General features: G+C 40.2%; 4 protein-coding genes across 4 annotated transcripts; 3 read left to right on the plus strand and 1 right to left on the minus strand.

The window, feature by feature from the left end:
• Positions 1-8,690: 8,690 nt before the first annotated feature.
• On the plus strand, positions 8,691-9,322 carry EAE97_006373 (uncharacterized protein; the record flags this gene model as incomplete). Its single annotated transcript, XM_038876886.1, has 2 exons — positions 8,691-8,793; positions 8,847-9,322. The coding sequence occupies 2 exons, from the start codon at positions 8,691-8,693 to the stop codon at positions 9,320-9,322; spliced, it is 579 nt and encodes a 192-aa protein (XP_038732593.1).
• Positions 9,323-11,563: 2,241 nt separating this feature from the next.
• On the plus strand, positions 11,564-14,503 carry EAE97_006374 (uncharacterized protein; the record flags this gene model as incomplete). The annotated part of the gene is made up of 4 exons (XM_038876887.1): positions 11,564-12,475; positions 12,635-13,605; positions 13,659-13,772; positions 13,849-14,503. The coding sequence occupies 4 exons, from the start codon at positions 11,564-11,566 to the stop codon at positions 14,501-14,503; spliced, it is 2,652 nt and encodes an 883-aa protein (XP_038732594.1).
• Positions 14,504-15,121: 618 nt separating this feature from the next.
• Positions 15,122-16,350, minus strand: EAE97_006375 (uncharacterized protein; the record flags this gene model as incomplete). The annotated part of the gene is made up of 2 exons (XM_038876888.1): positions 15,122-15,964; positions 15,991-16,350. 2 exons carry the CDS (start codon positions 16,348-16,350, stop codon positions 15,122-15,124), a joined length of 1,203 nt encoding a protein of 400 aa, XP_038732595.1.
• A 4,106-nt stretch (positions 16,351-20,456) lies between these two features.
• EAE97_006376 (uncharacterized protein) lies at positions 20,457-21,119 on the plus strand (the record flags this gene model as incomplete). The annotated part of the gene is made up of 4 exons (XM_038876889.1): positions 20,457-20,556; positions 20,614-20,686; positions 20,767-20,911; positions 20,967-21,119. The coding sequence occupies 4 exons, from the start codon at positions 20,457-20,459 to the stop codon at positions 21,117-21,119; spliced, it is 471 nt and encodes a 156-aa protein (XP_038732596.1).
• Between the last annotated feature and the right edge of the window lie 2,069 nt (positions 21,120-23,188).

The following is a 23,188-nucleotide window of genomic DNA, read 5'->3' on the forward strand; positions in this document are numbered from 1 at the left end:
ATTGAATTCAAAGTGATTTTCCACAACTCATTGAATCTCACAATGCTACCTACTTCTGAACTTATATATCCTTCAAACCATGATTATAGATCCCGCAATGCTCCATAAAACTTGAGTAATTTCTCAAGCCTCTTATTTCTCTCGTCATTATAAATTCGTTGCGAGTTTTGGTGCATGGCGATTACATCGTGACTGAAAATTCACTATTACTATCGGAGTCTGGTTGCTGGGGACTCAGGTAGAATTAGAGTTCCTTGATGAAGTGACTGGTCCATTATCTCGTTGGCTTCGCGAAGCTATGAAATAATGCAAACTGTATGAAGATAAGAGATTGATAGGTATTGAGATGGAAGAAGGCTAGGAGAGAATGGGAACAGAGAGAGTCAAATCGGTCTTCTTTCCTGAACTCGAGCGAGTCTCCTGTTGAGATGCATGCTAGATGAAGAAGTATTTGTTCCTTTTTTGATAAAGGAATAGAAGAAAATCGTCAAATGAGAAGCGAAAAGAAAGAGTGTTATGGATTATATATATATATTAGCACATGTAATGGTAACAAACAAAATAAAGTCAATCTTCAAATCTTTCTGCTGTATAATGTGTAATGTAGGATATTGTAAGATCAGATTCATCTGGTCAGTTTCAACAAATTCTCCCAGCTTGTTCATCTCGAAACCAGACATCTATCGCCTTCACTGTTCATATTGAAGTTACTGCACTTATATACTCCAGTATAAAGCACCTTGCTTGCTAATTGTAGAATGGAGGGGGAAGGAAAAGTCAAGGGTTAGGGTTAGGGTTGATCAATTTAAAATATTATGTTTTTAGATATAGTGATGTTGGTTCGCAATGCCTTCTCTCCCGACTGTTTCTATTTTGATATGTCCTATCCTCTCCTATTGTCACGAATAATGTTAGTCGACAGCGATCTGGCTCCCGCTCGCGCACCGCACGCTTCCGCGGGTAGACTGAACACATTCACGTAGCTATCGAATCCGAAGAGCTTCGGCGTAACCATAACTTCAATCTACACTCAAGCTCGCTTGCATATATTACAAGTACAGAGATTAATCCTTCTGGTAAGCGCACATTCGCTCTTTGTTTCGGGTTCGAAACGAACGAAATATTCGGCGCACTGTCTCGTGCGAGCGAATTCGTCACTTGCCGGTTTTTACATTATACAGGGGCTCGCCTATGACAAGCTAAGCCTTAACAATCTTAGCATTTCTATGATATGGAGTCGTTGCTATGACTGCCATTTGCTGGTATGGAAGAAAAAAAGATAATTTCAGGTAAAATCGAGGAGAGTTCTTCCAGGAGCCTGCCTTTTCAAAGTTTCGTCTCGCATGCACACGGGCCGAAAATTCCATTCATGGTTAGTCATCTACTAGGTTTATATGGCTTAGTGGGATGATTAGGTGCAGCAGATCGGAGATTTATGAATCGTGGATGACATTCTTTCAACACTTTCTAGAAAAGCAAAGGCAGTTGGGAGGCTACCATCAAACTGTTCACTTCGAAACTTGAAGGAGTATCAATTTTGTATCTATTTTAACTACTCCAAATTGATCACACTTACAATATGTCACAGAAATCCCTGTGTTGCAACACCAACGCCGCCTGATCCAGGAATACAAGGTAGATGTGATCCTTGTGATCACACCTCAAGTGAACTTAGTTTGTTGTCTTTATACTCACCTATTTCTCTATCAAAGTGATCAACATAGCTATCCTCCATGATATAATCCTTATAATTCACATATCTTTCAACAACCTGTGTTCTGCTCTGAAAATGCTGTATGAGTATTCAACAATCTTCCAGCAAATAAAGACTCGTTCCTGATTGAACGCGGTATCCAACAGATATTCCCAGTGGCTTGAATAATAAGCAATCGCATAGGTGTTCAAGATCCATGGATGGTTCAACAAATGTTGTATGGCAATCTCCCGGATAGCTCACCTCATTCAGATACAGTGACATGTAGTAAAGTTACCTTTGGTAAAAAGGCAAAGTTATTACAGGCATTTTACCAGCGCTATAATAATTACCAATGGTAACGACGTAACAGCGGACCAGGCGTGCATGCAGATCATGAACACCCATTCGCAACGATGGCAAGTATCCAGTGATTAGGTATCCCATGTTTGATTTGCCATGAGATTACTAGGTCGGTTCATAAAAGAAAAGTGCTATCACTTATCACAGAACTTTCTATTCATAAACACAACGAAATATCAAATCTATTTTTTCATGGAATTTCTTGACATGGCTTATGATTTGAACAAGAGGTCATCAATGATTGAAAGCTGGAATATTTCATTAATAATATCTGTGATCATGGGATAAGTTGCGAAGATATTTGGGATCTTGAGATGATAATCGAATTGAACAAAATGCAAATTTGTGCGAAATCGTATGACCCATGATGAAATTAGTAAAAGAAAATGTGTTCATAATCTCAATAGAGTGATAGCAGTTAAAGATATCGTATTAATAGTTAGCCGGGTAGGCCGTTAGCATGAAGAGATTGGATCGGACCATCCTATCATCCATGCGTGTAACTCAAACATACCAATAGCCAATATCGTTGAACTTTCTTTGCTTGCTTGACAACTGCCGCTAATCTAAAGATCAACTTTGCTATAGTATGATCGAGCAGATTCAGGATTATCGATCCTCAAAATTGTGCTTGACATTTCGATAACTTCGATAATGATCAATCGTCAAAAGAAAGATCGATAATCGAAATGTCTCTCAAAGAGTTATCTCCGGCGCGCGGCTTGAGGGCCGACTGTTGAAAGCTCCTGTGCGGTTTTCCTAGCAACCAGGAACAACACTCTTTCCATACAGACTGAGTCTTGGCTTCGAAGCTTCCCGAAAAAAGATACACACATGCTCTTTAGCATCGAAGCTAATACATAACGACCATAAAGAATTTCCTCTTATCATTGGAGTCGTTTGGGAGCCACCACACTGAATATATCGGAGCGCGTTAGTTTCTGGAAGGAAAATCAGAGACGGAGGTAGCTATCCAGCTTTGTCTTTATCTGTTCCCGTATTTAAGCTGATAAAGTGAGTATCTCTTCACTGTTATCTTTTCCCAACTCAACGCATCAAGATTTCCACTTGTTAACTTCATTGATATCTGTTTGAATTTCACTTTTCTCTGGCTTCTGGAGTTGAAAAACGCCTACCAGAAGACTCAACACCCCATCTATATTGCTCAACCATGGTTTTGGTTCCATAGGATACAACTTCAATATAACACGAAAGGTGAGAGAGCGCATGCCAAATAACAGGAGGAAAAGTAATTTAGGCTAAAGACTTCTTGCAATTGGAACTCGTCAGTCAGATTATTCTTCGACACTGCACTAGTCGGGTTCTTTCATAACGTCAGTTATGCTAGCTCCATCAACCTGAAAGTATATAAAACTTATAAAATTAGAATTCAATAGCAGTTCGCTAGCGTATAGTATTCGAAATCCTAAGAAAATTCAGGGAACCTAGAGAATTCGGCGAATGTCTGAAAATCCGGAAGATATCTGAAAACCCTGAAATCCCAGGAAATGACTGGAATGCAAAGCTCCACTAGCTTTCCACAGAATCCTCGAAACCTAAGGGAAATCCTGAAAATCTGGAAGATTCTAGGATCCAGGAAACTCGGAAAAAGCCTGAAAAAGCCTAAATATTCGAAAGATCTGGTAGATACCTAAGGCCTGAAAACCTCAAAGATTCTGAATACAATCTTATTTGCGCCCCTCTATTGGATAAAGCAACTCCAACAGACGCTGTTTCATCTTTGGCTAGATACAAGCTACTCGATATGGTATCGACCATTTGCAACCAGCTTCAACCAGTGAACCCGACTATTCACGGAATCATTAGTTAGACCTTTCCCTATATAAGAGGCCTTGGGTATTATACAGAGGCTCTGTCTTCTTAACAGGATTCATAAAATCAGGGCACTGCTGGCATTTTGTGGGTATTGCCTAGGATAGGGTTCGTTTCCCTGAAAGAGAGATTCTTCTTCTCAATATTCTTTTCAATCCCTTCCCAACTTTCATTCAATTGCTATCTTTCATTTCGAAAGGATATCGAAGATATATCTTGAAGGTATATCGTGAAGATGTATTGTGAAGATGCCTCACAGGCTTTCTGAAGAGTTCGAATTATAAAGACATTTCTTTTTCTTAGCTTTTTTTCAATTCGATATAATGAGATAGGGCGTTATCTTGATTTGAATAATATCAATTGTGTGCTGTTGGCATATTGTAGACATATTGTAGGCTAATTGAGGTGAGATTTTCGAAAGAACTATCTTCGAAGCTTTTTGAAACTATTAAAGCTATTTCCGAAAATTAGTTGATGATTTGCTCTAATGGATTGAATGAAAAGAATTATTAGAATCAATACAAGATAACGATTAGTATAAATAACGTGGTTTAACACCGAGTGCACCATATCACTGAATGCACCACTTTTACCTCAATTTGCACTCTTCAATTTCAATATACAATTTATCAATTATTTATTATATAATCAAATAAAAAAGAAGCTCAAATACTCTTAGCTATTAAAACTATTCAAAAAGATAAAAAACTTAATATTCAAAAGATTATTAAATTATATAATATAATATATATAACACTTCTTTATAGAATAAATAATTTATTTCCTTATATAAAAATTCAAGTAAATAATTATAAAATAATTGATTTAAAAAAAAGATATTTATTTAATATATAATTAATATAAATAATAAAGGATTTTCATTTAAATTAAATAATATAGAAGATATAGTGAATCATATTCTTCAATTACGAGAAATAAAAAAAATTGAAAAGCTTTAGACTTATCGATTTGTAAAGCGTTATACAAGATTAAAAACATATTTTAATTATATTTATAACTTTTAAAAAGCTTTTTGCAAAGATTTCAAATTTATTGAAAACTAGTTTTATATAATTTCGAATATATAGATAAAATATAGTATTCTTGATTGTGATTTCTATAATTTTAATAAAATTAGTTTTATAATAAATATAATATATCCTAAAATAATTATAACTAATACTAAATGAAATAGTAGAAGAAAAATAATACAATTAGATAATCAAAAATAAGCAATAGTGATTATATATGGCAATAATGAGGGGGATATTATACCTTTATTTCTGATAGTTCAAAAACAAATACATCTTTTCAATTGATATATCAAAACCGATTTTCCTATAGATTAGATTATTAAATCTATATCTAATGGATGGATGAATAATAAGATAGGGTTAGAATAATTAAAATATTTTGATAAACATATAAGAAATCGAATTAAGGGCAAATATAGAATATTAGTACTAAATGGGTATAAAAGTTACAAATCAATATTATTCCAGAATTATTATAAGGAGAATAATATTAAATATATGTATTTATTATTACATTTAAGTCATTTAATTTAATCTTTTGATATTAGATATTTTAGTATTTTAAAATAAGAATATAATATTCAAATTAAGGGGTTTATAAAAGTATATATTTATTATATTTCAAAGATTGAATTCTTTATAGTTTTTAAAATTGTATATCAATAATCAATTACAAATCAGAATATAAAAACTAAATTCCAAAGAATAGAATTAGTTTCATTTAATTCTAAAGCTATATTTTCTAAATTGAATATTTGAATCTATATATTTACTCTCCCTTTTTTTGATTTAGATTTTTAAATCTTTTAAATACCTTGGAATCCTATAAAAGCTTTTTCTCAATTAACACTAATTAAATCTCGAATAACCTATTATCAATCAAGCTCTCCTATATCTATATTCGAGATTATATTAACTTTAGCTAAAGGTACAGAGAGATTAGCTTATGAGAATATACTTTTGAATATAGAGATTTATATATTTCGAAAGACAAATAAGATATTAAACAAATATTGACATATAAAAAAAACTCAATTAAATCAAGGAGGAGTACTCACTAAACAAAAGACTTTTAATATATTATCTCAATAAAAGATTGATATTCAGATTTAACACAACAAACATCAAAATAAGAGAAATCTTAATGAAAAAGTATCTTCTAATCAATACTATAGTAAATATGGAAAACCAGGTTATAATTCAAGAACTTGTTAAAACAATATAATAGATCCTAGATTATTAGATTCTTAATAGTTTCAATTAATTGATTCAATTGTTGTTGAATAATATAAATTAGAAAGCGTAAATTGAGGTAAAAGTGGTGCATTTGGTGATATGGTGCACTCGGTGTTAAACCACGTTATAGGTATAGGCCTATTATAAGACTTTTTCTGAGGCTATATATGTTTGAAAAGTCTTTAGCATCGGAATAATGGTCGGCCCGATGTCGAACCGACTAATGCCCATAACACTAATTTTAACTTTATCACGGGGCAGGCAGGCAGGAATAGGGCTCTAATAACTTTGCCCTAATTTGGCAAAGTTATATTGGTTCAGATAATAGGTTCAGATCGAAGATTAAGACGTAGCTCGAGATAATATCATTACAAGTCTAACGCCTCTTATCATCCCATAGACCTAATACTTCATTGGTCTGCAATAGCCCATTTCTATCTTAGCCATCTGAAAAAAAATATGATGATCGAAAAGCGCAGTCACTAGTCAGCTAGGGCGCAGAGCAATCTATACTAATCATATTGGTTCGACACGATCCATCCGGATATACTGAGCTTAGCGAATGAGTAAGTCCACAGTGATAATGTTAATGATATGGCTCCCTAGTTGTGTTACAGCTATGATATATCTAAATTCTGAGACGGATAGCAAACTTGACCAAAAGTTACTTACCAGGCGCGACTCTCATTCCATTGGCTTGATTACTGGTCAGCCAAGATGGAACTTCTCCCGTTCCGAAAATGCAACCCAAAAAAATGAGCTTGCAGCCACCAAACTACTTTAATTCCGTGTATTAGTCCTTGCTACCATTATATAGGCGCCGGTATCCAATTTAAAATCGGCTAGAGGTCTTGGGCGAAAAAAGCAAACGAATTTTCATCACACGCTCTGTCAAATGCTTTGAGAATGAAAAGTAAATGGTTTGTATGTGTCTGCATGCACTGCTTCTTGCGGCTACGAACAAAATCTACGTCGAATATCATTGCTTATTACTGCTTCTGTACCTTTACCCCACCCCGGCGTCGTTACAAAAGTGTCGGCGAGGAGTGAGGTGATATTTTCCCTGTCGCATAACAATTCTCCCTGAAAACAGCTACGTAGGCATGCATACCAAGTATACTAGTCTCCAATCTCTCACTGAACATGAGCGCTTTGAATCCATTGACAACTTCTTGACGCTACATAAATGATTTTGCTGGCTACCAATACCATCATCAATTCACCAAGCTTCTCATGACCTTACGGGCGAAACCTGTTCTCAAGCCCACAGCATTTTGATGAATCTGGATGCTGTTAATGCTCTTCTTTCTTTCTAGATTTCAATCCCGATTTCGCGTTTACATAAATCGCCCCACTGGTTTTCCCCAATCCTCCTTGAGGTAGTGCAGTACATAACTGCAGCATCCCTTCGGCAAGCCATGGTTCAAAATCTTGAATGAACATACAAACTTACCTCCTTGATATTGGCAAACGGATACTCACTATTCTCTCTGACAGTCAAATTGCTTTTTTCGCATATCAAATGTGAATAAAGACCTGAAGCTGCCATAGGCTCGACTGTTGCCAAGACTGTTAAAGCGTAACGTTCTTATCATAGAATCGATCCACGGACCGGGCACTTGCCGATTTGGGAATGTTTGGCACTATCAGGCAGAAATAATAAAGGTAGTATCAGCTGGGGCTTGTGAGGAAAGAATGCACGTATCCTCATGTCTAGGATGTTTAGTATTACAAGAATGCAGCCACAACTGACCAGAAATCTGAAAATGCTTACTCGATCACATTTTGGAGCGGTATTCGAGATATACTAAGCCAGAATTGATCGGTTTGATCTTTTTGTATCCGCTCGAGCAATGCGATCTTTCTGTCATGTCCCTCTGTCATGTCCCTCTGTCGTGACAGTAACCTTTGAGTAAACAAGCGAGTAAATAGTTTAATTTCCACTGTCTTCTCTATCATGCTCGTTTCCGTCGGGTTGGACAGGTCTCATATCATTGAAGCTCGATTTGGACCCTCTAGGATACTGGAAATTGAGACAGCGACATGGAAACTTGCAGCAGACGGGCTGGGGTTCACAGCAATGCATAGGCTTCGGCTGTCGATCAACGTCTGCTGGCTTGGACCTCGATTTCTAATGGCATATTGGATGTTCGCAAATCATTTAAGCAGTGATGCGTGCTCCTCTCAGATGATACTGTTCAGACCAACTTCTCCACCGATACTTCTACTACACTAAGATACCTCACCACTTTTACAGCCCGGTTCACTTACAGCACTTCTGATCTTATAATCATCATGGCGAACCCTGCCCCCTCGTTCAATTGTGATAAATGTTTCAAGAAGTTCACAGCCAAACACAACTTCAACATTCATTCAAGGACGGTGCACAAGAAATTGGAAGAATGCTCTCTCTGTCACCACGTGGTCAAAAGTCTGGTACAACATCGTACCAGATATCATGCCAATGTCAACGAGGGAAGAACTCAGTGCCAGGACTGTTTTAGATGGTACATACGGATTTGCATGCATAGATGCACTCGGCTAAGCCAAAGGAGTTCATACATACCCATAGCTTGTGCGCCGCCCACATCGCTGAAGATTCTCAACAAGTTTCTTCATTAACAGTTTCCAAAAGTATGTATACAACCAAGCTTTAGCAACATTTCTCTATATCTAACAGGCAATAGACCGTCTTGCGAGCACTCCTATTCCATCTCCACAGCATTCAACGAGCAGATCAGTCCCTTTGCTGCTTTTAAACGACACTAATTCGACAGATCAGATTTCATCGTCTAAACTGCCTTGCAACGACGCCCCGTCACCGTCTAATTTGGCACGCCTAGACTTTCTGATGGGCATGACGGCACCATTGGACCCAAAAAAGGGCCCGCCTGAGCTGTTGGCGACGTATCCAGGCGGTATTCATGACACCGTCTCGATATCTTTAAGCTCGAGACTGCACAATAGGGGGATCACGTCAACCTCTTCGACTCAAGGAACGTTAAATATTGATTTGCTAGATCGCGACATTCCAACTCTGAGTATAGAATCTTGCGATGCAGATCATCCATCCACTGAAGAGCCACCAACTGCTGGGTATGGGTTTGATTGGATGACGTGGGAGGAGTTCACGAGTTGTAATTTTAATACACTAGAGCAGTGACTATGATTTGTGCATAGATGGAGTTGATTTGATTGTAGATAGGTATCATCAATATATGAGGAGCAGATCGCGGGATCAGGTACTAGTCGTGTGTCGCTAGCGAAATCAATTGCTTCAAAGTTTAAATTTGGCCAATTCCACTATCTAATCCCGTCCTTCATTGTGACATGGTTCATACGTATCAGTATCCAAACAAGCCTTTTGTTGCTCCACATCCACACTTATCTTAATCATCTTTTGAGTTTCCAAACCTAAACATGCATCCACATCCACATTCTCGCTCCTATTCAGCGTGTGAGATCCAAAGCTCAGCGCAACAAGAAAAACACCTTACAGCCCTCAGCAGATATACGGGAGAAATGATTTTGCACATGTCGAATTCTTTGCAAGACCCAGAATGACACTCCTGATCGGTATAAAAATGCGGGCGTGCTTTGTTTCTGAATTTAGCATGATTGTAGACCGGGGATAAGGATTATTGGGGGACATTCAGGAAACGACTTTATTTTAAGTCAAAGCTAACGATGTGAGGCTCCAGGATTGGGTCAAAACTGGGCTGGATTTAAGAAATATTGGAAGCTTCATCAGATATGCGACAGATACGAGGAAGTGATTTATATACTTAATAAGACGGATGATAGTATATATATAGAAAAGAAACACCAAGATCAACGCTGAGGTAAATAGTTTAGTAGCAAACCCGTTGAATATTCTGGAAACACTAATTTTCTAGCTTCAAGCTACATAACAGCCTCCTCATAATCTCCACCCTTGTCCCCAATGTCAATCTCCCATACACAGATTTGCAAGCGATTTTGTTGACCAACAAGCTATTCTTGCCATTATTCGGTCACACAAGTGAAGATTAGCAGAAATCAGGCTTCGGAATTGAGTACAGTAGTCGGAGTAAAGACGCTGGATTAAGGTTGATGTCCGTGGAGCGGGGCTCATCCTGCCATCAAACCACGGCATTGAATCGGTTAATTCACCTCCTGGAATTGAAAGACGGAGTGGGTTTCATCTGATTTCTTCCGTGTGCCATAATTGAGTGCCGACCGCAATCTCGTGGCATCCGGAATGTTGTGTTTGCGCTTGTGTCTTTGAATATCGTATTCGCTTCGTGTCTGTGGCTTAGTCATGGCTTAGTCAGCATTTTGATTGAAATAGCACGTGCGTGATCGTGCTTTATTACATGAATCTTAATCACACCAGAGGCTGTCAACATGAAACATTGACTATGCTTGACATCTGCATGTGTGCAATTTTTCCCGATATTACTGTTCTTTATCAAGCTTTCAATAGCCTAGAATGAATTTCTACCATGTGTGCAACCCCCCCTCCTCCCCCACTTCCCAGGAGAACTGTTTCGTGGAAGCCACCCTACATTCCCATTTGTACCGACATTGTTTCAAAATGTGACGGAATCGATCAATCACGTTCAAAAATGATTCTTTCAGCCGGTCTTTGCGAGATATCCTTTTATTACCTATCTTATGATGCACAAATAACACGATATATATCACCAAGTCACGCAGAGCCAGAGAGATTTAATCTTCAGTTGCAGCAGTCTGCGAAATCCGTGTTGTTTCCATTGACACATACCTAGCGGTACATCTTGGTTCTAATCTTGGATTATTGTATAGCGAAATCGCGACAGTGCACCTGTTACTCCGGTCATTCCGCAAGTTCCGAATAGCTTTTACGAGGTTGACTGCCGATAAGATTTAAGCTTTTGCAGATCGCTAAACGAGGCAGGTGGAAGCTGCGGGGATTTGAATTACTTCAATCTAATCTATCCCGATTGGCCCTTTGCGATATTGGTATATTACTAGAGATCTATAACTTTCATCCGTAAATTGGCTGGCAGGGAAGTACATTTTTCATATTTAGGTCATTGACCTTCATCTATCGAATCCTCTGCAATCATAATGGCGAGACAACATATTAAATAGAACTGGCAGTGCCATTTTAAATTAGGATCCACTTTTCTGATTGTCCATTCGTATTTACAGAGGCTATATACCCCTGCTTTACATTCTCTTTGCCCTCCAACTACAGTGTTAGGATCAACATGATTAATTGGTCTCGGAACAGCAATTTGATGATGCCTTGGATCTCGTAACACTTCTTATAAGTTGAGATAAAGACCTTTTATTATTGCTATTGCCATGGGCTTCATTCCATTAAAGTTCATGCTGAGGGTCTCAACTTATCGTTCAGAATTTTTGCACATCTCAAATCATGTTTGTTCTACACAAGGTCATTGGATTGTCTAGTATTCTATGCACGACGGTCTCTAGCCAATATATCTCCCTCAACTCTGGTGATTTGAACGCCAGACTGAATTCATCGAGTCAAACACTCGCATCTTTGATCCCAAAGTCTTTGACAACATTCGATTTCTCCCCTTTTGATGTTCTCTCACAAAGAAACGAAAATGGCAATTATCACGTTGGCGATATTACACTCAGGTATCGACCTGTTGGATCTACTGCATGGATCAGTGTGGATTCCGCTGCAGCTAGAAATGCCGTGACTTCCACTGGTGCCACTTCCGCAAACCTCGCACCAACCCTACCATCAGGAATTCCTTTGAACATCACGAGAGCTTGGTCCGCTAGCGGAGCAGATATTAATCTCAACTTCACAATAACCAATAACGGTAATACCAGTATTGAAATCGGAGCTCTTGGATTTCCTATCGAGTTCAATAGCATCTTCACAAATAGAACAGCTGTAGATACTCAGCAAGTGTGCTCCCTCGTGGATCCAAACATTGGCCTTGACGGTGGCTATCTACGCGTGACTCCATTATCTGGAACGGGTCCAGCGCTTGTAGTGACACCATTAGGAGAAACACCCCTCGAAGGATGGCGATATTTGGAAGAAGACTACGACACCGCACTTTCCTATCAAAGCCAAACATTTGAAGGGTTCTATTCTTGGGAAACTTATACTCTGGCATATACTCAGAATGAATGGAATGGAACGAGCCCTTGGAACCCCGGTACGTCTGTAGTGCTCGCGAAAGGGCAATCGATTACCAAGGGATTGAGGTTTTCTAGTTCAAGTAGTATCAGCAATATCGAAACCACTGTAGCAAACACCGGAACTCCTGTTGCTATTGGTATACCGGGATATATCATTCCCCAGGTAAGTGATATGGTCTCCACCTTCATCCTCCCATTCCCATGCCCCAATCATTTTACATCTCTCATCTTATGTGTATATTTGATACATTCCTGATGAAGTTCTGTTCCATTCTTTTATATAACATCGATTTATGGCCAGATATGTTTTGACACTTAACAGGATCTCACGGCTCAATTGTTCTTGCAACACAATTCACCTGTCTCTTCCATTATATCAACTCCTGCTGGAGCCTTCACATTTACCGCTACAGCAACTAATAAATACAATCTTACCCCTAGCTCCTCTGCATTTGGGAGGGTGCGAGTAACAATTACATATTCTGATGGTCGTGTACAAACGGTGAACTATGCCATCACCCTCTCAGCACCTTCAGCCATATCTACGCTGGGCACATTTCTAACAACAAAGCAATGGCTTTCCGACACCAGTGATCCCTTCGGTAGAGCACCATCCGTCATATCGTACGACCGTTCAGTTGATGCTCAAGTCCTTCAGGATCCGAGGGTTTGGATTGCTGGATTGAGTGATGAAGCAGGAGCCGGATCTTGGCTCGCTGCAACAATGAAACAAGCAATTTCACCCAATGCAGCTGAGGTGACTAAATTGGAACAATTCATCACAAAAACACTATGGGGTGTTCTACAGAACTCTGACTATAGCGTTAAAAAAAGTGTCTTTTACTACCAACCTGGTGCCCTTTCCTACAATTATCTATCCTCCATCGATTGGAGCAATTGGTGGAGTTGGGACAAAGCGACTGCGTATGGTACCGAGAGAACCTACGATTATGTTCATGTCACTGCTGCTTATTGGGCTCTTTATCGCGTTGCTAGATTTTATCCAGCGCTTGTCACTGGGCAGACATGGCAATGGTACTTGAATCAGGCTTATGAAACTATAATCTATGCCGCCGGTCCAAATACGGATTATGTAGATGTAGGATTGATGGGCGAGACGGTTTGGGGATATGTCTTGCAGGATTTACAAAATGAAGGAAATACCACTGCAGCGAATGCGGTCATAGCTGCAATGAAATCTAGAGCAGATTCGTGGGATAGTGAGGCGGTTCCTTTCGGAAGTGAGATGGCTTGGGATTCGACAGGGCAGGAAGGAGTTTATTATTGGTCTAAGTGAGTAGTCCGACATTGACGCCTGATATTCGCTAATTCATTTCAACTTCCAGCTATTTCGGCTTGACAACTACAGTCACAAAAACAATCAATACGATCTTGGGATACATGCCCACGGTAAGCCATTGGGCCTGGAATGGCAATGCGAGAAGATATTGGGATTTCATGTAAGTTCAACCAGATTCTGCACAATCCCATTTCAAATACTCACAATCACGGAAGAACCAAGCTAACAAACAAAAGCTACGGAGGTAAATTAATGCAATTCGAAAGAATGGGTCATCACTATGGCTCCGGTCTTAATGCCCTTCCCTTACTATCATACTTTGAGCAAAACCCCTCTCAGACATATCTTCTCCGCGTTGGATACGGCGGAACAAACGGCCCATTATCTAATATCGACCGTGAGGGCTTCGCCTCAACTGCTTTCCACACCTGGCCCGATACCATGGCTTGGGATGGATACAGCGGGGACTACGGACCGAATTTCGTAGGTTTGGCATTGGGATCTGGTGTCTATGTCGTGGATGATGCGGCATTGGGTCTTATTGCTTTTGGCGGCAGCCTCTCTGGCTCAAACACTTCGTGGACTGTAGAACCGAGAGATGCGGTACGGAGGAAAGTGTACATCGCGCAGCTGGGATTTAAATTTGAGGTTGATGCGGCGGCTATTGAAAGTGTGGAGTATGCGGATGGAAAGGTGCGGATTAGTATTGTGCCGAGTGTGGAGACGGTGGAGGGGATGGTGAGGGCGAGTGAGACAATTTTGAGAATTAAGAAGATGGCACAGGTGGGGAAGGTGGAGAGCGCAGTTGTTGATGGGTTGGAGGGATTGAGGGGAGGGTGGAAGGTGGAACTCAGCGGTGGGAGAGCGATCGTTTTGGTTAGTTTCGCGTAGTCGTTTCTTGGGATCAGGATACATGAGATACAGAAAGCTCAAAATTTGATTGCAGATTGCATGAAAGAGAATGTGTAATACAGATGATAGTATTAACAGTCACACCTCGCATGTAAATTTATCTCTGTGCTCCATTCTTTCACAGTTGTAAAATATACACATGAAGCTTCCCCACCAAGCGTCAAGGCTCGTCGGATCCAGCCTCTATTGCTAGACCTTTTCCGCAACGTGGATTGTGGGTGAGCAGCAGTTTACTTCAAGCCCGTTGAGATTGGAGAGAGGAGTTGAAGAAGACAAGTATAACACATCTACAATGATAACGCTTTAAGCTTTTTGGTGCTAGCTGTGCTTGTGAGAGTCCGATCGTCAATTTCAGATTTCACTACTAGGAGTGCTGTTGGTCAATACTATTCACGGCTAAGCACATTATCTATCATTCCCTTGATTTATATATTCCAGAATTATAGAAAGCGCACCACAACGCAAATTGATGTCTATACTAAATTATTTCTGATCCAAAATTGGGTCGACTGTCAATCATATCGTCAATGTAGTCAATGTAGTCAATCCGATCAGTCTGCAGAATCACATGCAGACTTCAAATCAAAAACTAAAACTTTAATCCTGTGCCTTTAAGTCTCGGGATTTAAGCCTTAGCCGTATTGGAGCTATAGGCTTGGTAGCAGAATGGGCGTTGAGATCTGGGGGAGCGATAGCATCACAAATTATCCCCTTGTCATCGCAGGTATCGTAGTCGAATCGAGTTAAGAATATGGAAACAATAAGGAGTTGTTCCAATTTAGCAAACTTGAAGCGAAGTTTCAGCACTGTGCTACTAGATTGGGGCAAATTTGACTTCGAAGTGTAAAGAAGAACAAAAACTCTATGGGGTGTAAATGAAAATTGAAAACTCACTCCCGTGCCCAGACACGGATGTCTCCCAGCTTCCCACCCTATCCAACACAATGGTCTCTTCTTATCTTCAGCACGCCCCGGAAAATATCTACTGGGATCCCATTTCAGCGGTTCTAGATAGATATTTGGATCTTGATTAAACATCTGAGATATGGTAGGTCTATGGTCGGCATTAGTTTCCGAAGGTGACAAAAAGATAACGTAAACGCATACCAAAAAGGCACCACTTGGAATAAGCTCATTACCAATCTTCACGTCTTCGGTTCCTATGTTGCGACGATACATAGTTCCCAATAACTGCAGACGGATGCTATCTTTGAGACAGCAGTCAAGGAGATGGAACTCGGACTCCCAGGCTTCAATTGGAATGGCTTCAAATCGCTGCCTTAACGGCAGAGAGCGGTCGGGTGCATACTTGTTCAGCACAGCATCAATTTCGGCGCGTACACGATTATACCAGTGCCGGCTACTACCTATATAGGTGAGCATGAACGAGGCATTAATGCCGGTGTTGAGCTGCCCGGAAAAGACAGCGCCAACAATGAACTACGAATAGATACCGTTAGTCTAACCGTTGAGAATGATCCTTGAGTGAGTGAATACCAAACCTGGATTATGAGTTTGATATCGTCACCCATGTCAATATGATATTGAAGCGCGTCAGTCTCGCGATGGTTCATCTTCTTGCGGTTATCCATGATACCCTTAAAGAGGTAATATAGCCTCCCTCCTGCGATAGTCCGTTTTATCAGGGCAAATGTCGGCATCCATGGGAAAACAATGCTCATTGGTGTAGTACTTTGCTCAATTGTTTCGAATAATTTCAATGTTTTCCTTAGCTTTTCAGTGTCATTGACGATCTCAGCGCTATCAACCATACGTATGGTGAGCTGGAAGACGATCTCATAAATAGAGACAAATGGGTCTGTCATGCTTGTCTGAGGTTGAATTTCGTCTAGCCTTACTTGGATATCGTGAATGAAAGAGTGTAAATCTGAAAGTAGTTAGAATTAATGAGGTAAATGATACTCAGAAGGACAGAACTATATTCTTGCTTTTAGCCAGATATTCGCGACGAAGTAGGTGGGTGATTCGAAGTGTGAAGTACCGCAATAAACCGGGCTCTTGGGCAAAATCATTACCCTCATCATTTTTCACTCGGGGGCCCCCGCCAAAGAGATCCCCTAAACTCTTGCCAGTATTGGTTGAAGCTATTTCTTACTCCAATATCACGGCTTTTTTTTGGTGAAGATTTGGGCGAGTATAAGCAACTGGAATAGACATTGATGCTACAATCTAAATTCGCTCTCAGTCCGGAATCCTGACTTTATGAAAGCCGGCGTTAGATTTATTGAAAACACTCTACTTGTCTTCGAGATAGTACGAGCGCTTCCTGGCGTAGTTACTCTATTAAACTTTCGTTCAGATGCTGCTTGCTAGATTGACCACGGCTAACCTATGTTTCCTAGTATCGTGGGAAATTCCTGGCCAGTCACTTTAATTTTCAAACATTGATATTTGATACGTTGATGCCGATCGTTCAACAGCGACTTGAACAAAGAGAACCGAAGAAGTATGAGTATGAAGTGCCCAAGCATGTAAGAACGAGACAATTGTTGGTAGTGGCGGAGTTAACAACTAATAGTATAGCAGAATGACTGTATAAAATGGATCATACGATACAACAAAGCCTCTGGACGCCTGAACGTATTGTTCATGAGCTTATTGCTCTCTGATTTGGCTCTGTCCATATAACCTTCACGGTATGGCCATTATTATTGCAGTATTGACCACATTATGACAAAATTAGACCGCATGTTTTGTGCTGCATGATTTTTGTCTTCACTCAGAGTGAATCCCGCTTATCCGTCACAAAATTGAGGCGGTAGAATGGGAGTCATTCGACAAATCCAAGGGTCAGGAATTCCCATTGCTCGACAGCTTCATGAAAGAATCTTCTCGATCGAATCCGGTCGAGGCCAGTAAGATATGCATGACACGAGTTTCTCTTCTTTCAAAAAGCTGACCTGACCAAATAGTGAGCACGCGGCGCATAGCTCTTAAACCATTTGAACTTTCCGGCGGTCACCAAGTGCCCGTCGGCGAATGGGTCTGTACAGCTCCCGGTGCCATGCATCGTGATCCTGCCTACTATGCAAAGTCCTCCGAGTTTCATGGCTTCAGGTTTGTTGAGCGATTCCTCTATAGAACTATACCAGAAACCTCTAAGTTCGAAATATCAGAGTTAGGTAAATCATCGGAATTTGTGTCCGTTCCAGATTGGCAGCTCTGGGGCACAGGGCGTATCGCGTGGTGAGTAACGATTTATCCTTCGCATGTGACCACAGATTGAACTTGCAAGCTGATTGTATGATAGCCCAGGTAGTTTCTATGCATCAGCACTAGTAAAGACCATGATAGCTTTGCTGATCATTAACTACGATATGAAACTTCCAGAGGCCAACAAATCGGAACGCCACTTCACAAGAAGAAGCGTGGTCGAATTTCACTACCATTAACGAAAATTACCACTAAATTGGGTAGATGGATCAGGTGAGAATGAAAACGATGATAGGCATACATCCAAAATTCCGATGTTAATGTTTTTACCCAACCGAATACTCCCCAATACATCCATTCGTTTATCCGTTTTTTTTTTGCCAATGAAAGTAGTCCATTGCACATTCTATTCACTCCGTCTCGCCGTCTGTGCTATATTCCTCAACGAACACCACTCTAGCAATGCTAATCCCCGTGAGCCCTCATACAGCATTAAAGACAATGCCTAGGATCCATATAGGAATTACGCTTCAAAGCCCCTTCTATATTGCTGTGGCCATTGTGTACATGGTGCGAAAAGCTAGTTTGAAAGGGATGAAGCTGTCATACCTGCGAGTCCCCATGCACCAATACACAGAACGCTTAAAAGGCGTACAGGAATCACACGTCGATCTCCCTTATTCCAAATTATCAAGACGTCAGCGATGCCGCAATAGATTCCCATAACTGACATTGTTGTGTCGACGGCAGTCAGATTGCCCTGCAAATAGAAAGCAAACACCAGGAGGCTCAAAGTACTAGTCCTCATAGTGTGTCCGTAATAGACAATCTGAGCCTCCCGTGATTGAGCGACCTCCTCTACCATACCCCATGTGAGGAGTGCAGCTTTTGGTTTAAGAAGGCCATGAAAGAGTCCCCCCAGAAACATAGGGGCCGCGGTCAAGAGAGCCGGAATGTGTCTCCATGAGAAGTGATTGAGCATGATGATAGTACTGTCCTTTTGATGTTTTTGATTGCGTCAAGGTTGCGAATGGATTGCGAGTTGGATCGAAATGGTTGTGAGATGAAACAAAAATTACACCCCAATGAAGTGGAGTCTTTATACCGTAGAGACTCTATAGTTAGAGGCGTATAAAGGCCACACACAGACTCATTATGGCCGACAAACGCCTCCTTATGTTCTTCTCAACTTCGGGTCAAACAGTCCCGTGTGTTACGCGACTAGGTAGGCATTGTTAGTCTCTTAATAATTGGATATATATATTCTTATTTAGGGCGCTTTCCGATCAATCTTTTTTTGACATTAGACCTGATATATTAGATATATGAGTCCTAATATCTATTTACTAATAGGTGAAAACTAGCTAGGAAGTGGAAGTAATATATAAACTCTAGCTAAGCGCACATGCCTTAACTTTCAACCGTACGTCCTGATATTACTTTAGATATATTAGCTTCCCTGAATATACCTGATATACTCGCTTCAATATTTTATATATCCTTGCTATTATATTATTAATAGATATTACATCAAACACATCGAAAAATGATTCGAACGCGCCCTTAAGATCCTTTCTATTGTCCAGTACTATCTGCTTTAATAAATTATACAAAATATATTATATATGGATTAATTATCTCTAGTGCTTACGAATGCACGTAGCAGTCTGACACCAACTGATACGAAGTTACATCCTCTAAACCTCCTGGTGATTTGTACATAACAAGGAAGAATCTCTATAGATATTTGAAAGCCTTGTTCTTAGCCTCACTGGTGCAGACAATTGGCGACCACGGTTCAGCGTTGGTGTGCAGCACATTATGTACACTAAGCTAGATATAAGATGGGAATCAATAGCTCATTCTCATTGATCGCAATTATGCGTCAATTCTTGAAGGCATCTATCCGACATTCTAAAACTCAATAACTACTCCACTCCTTGACCTAAACAAAACCCCTCTATCCGTGAATCCAAGTAGAGCTCCGCCGAACTTCATCAAACCTCCTACTCAAGCTCCAACAGTTCTCGGTACTGGTATATTCCTCATCATAATCGGTACATTATGCGTTTATACTCGAGTGCATACCAGCTTGAAGCGAAGAAGAAGACTACATCTTGACGACTGTGAGTTACGAGCCTTTACAATTATTGAGCATATATGCTGACGCGCTTGCTAGATTGATCTATCTTCGGACTGATAGGTGGGATTGGATACTGGGGAATGATCTACTCTTGTGGGTCCCAAGTCTTCACAACAGTCAATCAAGTCGTTTACTTACCGACTGGCATTGTCATCAGTGGCAGCGGAAGGTTGGGGAAGACACAGCTGGTATGTATCCATTTCCTTCCTTTCTGACTCCTATACCAATGTAAGATCTCTATAATACTACAACGACTTGCCAATATACTTGTCTCCATGAACTCAGAGACAATTCGCGTCCCAAATCCTCATATCACCGGTCAAGTTTACTATCACATCAGCCATCATCATTGTTTATAAGCGCATTTTTGGGGTTCTCAAATGGGTTCGCATTGTCTCCTACAGTCTCTGTATATTTCTTTTCTTGATACAGGTACAAAACATTGGAATCGCTATATATTGGTACACCCCCAGGAAAGGTGATGTCAACAATATTCAAGCTGCCCTTTTAAGGACCGAGAAAACTTCCTCTTCAGCTATCGTCAACGCTGTCTGTTCGACTATAGTTGACATCGCGCTGTTTCTCATTCCGATAGTTGTTGTACCTAACCTAAACATGTCACGTCAAAAAAGGCGAGCCATCTATGGGGTCTTCTGCTTTGGAACCCTGCGAGTGCTTGCTAAGAATACCTCTTTCAAAGCTTTTTTCATTCCATGTAATGGAGTTTGCTGACACCACTTCAGAATCATCATTGCGGATTGTGTTGGTATAGCCTATAAGACGTATGGCGTTCTTGGAGAACATGGAGATCCTTTCTGGGTTGGCATGATTGCTATCATCACTGTGTAAGCCGCACTTATTGTGACAATTGGACTGAAAAGAGAATGGAGCACACTCATACAGTTACTAATGATTCTGTACTCAGGTATGCTGAAACCTTTGCCCTTGTCATCGTTAGCTGCATACCTGCTCTCTCCACTTTCTACATCGGCACATTTACGAAAAGCCGCTTCTACTTAACACTCAAGTATGGCATTTTATACCGACTGAGAAGGTCCGAGGCGTCCAATGTCCCGTCGTCGGGACCCGAGCAACCACATTCCATGCATTCAACTAGATCACTAGTTTGAAGCGGCAAGAATGTTGTCAATATCAGAATGCCCGAACGCAAATCAAAAAAGCCATCTCAAGCTTCCTCATACTCAACATTATGGAACCAAGAGTCTGGACAAGTCGGTCAATCATCCTGATCTAGCTTTCAAATCTTATGATGTATAGCAGGGAGAGAAACCGAGTGATTGAATGGCTGATGAAGAGATGTTCGAGCACAAAGTCGATTCTTAAACGAGTTATAGTGGAGCGCCCGGAAGTCGCCATTTCCTCATGCATATACTCGCAGTAGGGCAGCAGATAAAATATCAATCTTGCAATTGCTTAGAATCTCAGCGATTTTCTTTCTTGAAACTTCTTTGATAACCATGCAGCTTCGAGTATCTATGCTACACAGCGGTATGATTATGTATTCGGTTGGAAGGTATCAAGTAGGTAGAATCTCACCTTGATCTATATCGATCAAGCCTGGATAAATGAGCTCAATGAGCACAAGGAAAGGATAGACTTAACCATGTAGAGACAGAAGTACAATCATTATCATTCATTCTTGGTAAACGACACAGTTTTGAGTCTTTCCATCTTCGCTACCATGCTCATCCATCCGAATTTATCAGTCATCAACTTGATTTTGACCTCCTCATTACAATCAAAAGCTGGTAACGGTTAGTTTCTGAGAGTTCGCACCGTGAATGTTTTCGATTTTATTCGATTGCTTAGCAGGACGGTTATCCTCGTCATATTTTTTCAAGAACTTTTATCTTCTGATTAACAAGTGAGTCCAAAATTATGTTTGTACCCCATGAAGAGATGTCTTTGGGGAGAGCTCGAATGCCTTATCATGCAGACTGTTTGACTATCAAGCATTATATTGAGCACGCGTAGCACTGGGGTTGCGAGAATTCGATACATTTGATGAACACAGTTGTCTAGTGGCAGTGCACTTCTGATATGAGCATACAAATCAAGAAATTCTCATGTCAGACAAGCGCAAACTCTAGCCCTGTACCCCTAGGGAGCGCCCCACCATTCACATTTTATTTATACTTGAAGAATGTACGAAATTACAGGCGCTTCATGTTATGAGACAGATGCAACTTGGGCCGATTCGGTGTTTCTTTTGAATTGTATCAACTGCGAGTGGCAATGGACATGTGATTTGTTGTCCGCGAAGAGAGTTTGTTCCAACTTAGAATTTGCTTAACAGGGGATTGCCTGTGGATTATCATGTACACGAGGGATCAACTACCTTTTTAGAATCCCTCGCTTTCAACACCGGAAAATTATATCGAAGGTAAACAATACATTGTATACTATGGAGACGCTCGGCGTGGAGGCTGCGATGACTGGAGGGTAATTCTTGTTAATGGCTATAGATCATTCGAACGATGAAGTTGGGGCTGTTTGATATAAAGAGTTATAGCTGAATAGGGAGCATCTGAGTCTCGGACCCAGAGGCTTCGAAATCAGTGTATCTCGAATCTACGTCTGATAATCTGACCTATCATTCAGTTTGATTCTCTGTCATGGATTTTCCCTTGTCACTGCTGTTTAAGGTTCGAAGAATGCAGCTGGGAGATATTGAGCTATCGCACATGTTCAAATTGACAAGAGAACTATCTGAAGCGGCCACCTCGGTTAGCATTTCTTCGGTAGAGACGCTGTGGATGAAGTGTTCAAGTAGACGCGGTAGGTGATTCTGGTAGGTCTGATATTCGAATGATTGATTTCTCAAGCTTCAATGTTTATCAATCATGGCTTTTTTAAAAAAAAACTTCAATATTCAGATGTATGTTCCACTATCTCGTGAGGATTCCGTGCACTGAAACGGGGTTCTAATTAACCATCAAGGAAGCTTGAAGGGTGGAGTAGCTGATTGCCAAATATTATCAATATTAGTAATGAAACTAGGTAATGTCGAAAAGCATTTTGATCATCAGATTTATTACGACGTAGAGGGAAGGTATTATTAGAATGTTAATTAGACAAATTCTGAAGAGGTTTCCGTCGATATTGTGTCGTTCATTTATTTAATTGTATAATCATTGTAAGTGAATGTTGCTTTTATCTATGTATATATCAGATACCTCGTAGATACCAGGTATATATGCACAGAGGAAAAAGCTTCAAGAATCTTGATCCAAACAAGCAATTGAGCACACGACATCAATATTGATCTAGGTAGGTAGGTACATCCGATGATATTTTCTCAACCAATCATCAGTTACTTGTTAGAC

The sequence above is a fragment of the Botrytis byssoidea genome (genome assembly GCF_014898295.1).
Source record: "Botrytis byssoidea strain MUCL 94 chromosome Unknown BBYS_011, whole genome shotgun sequence".
NCBI classification, from domain to species: domain Eukaryota; kingdom Fungi; phylum Ascomycota; class Leotiomycetes; order Helotiales; family Sclerotiniaceae; genus Botrytis; species Botrytis byssoidea.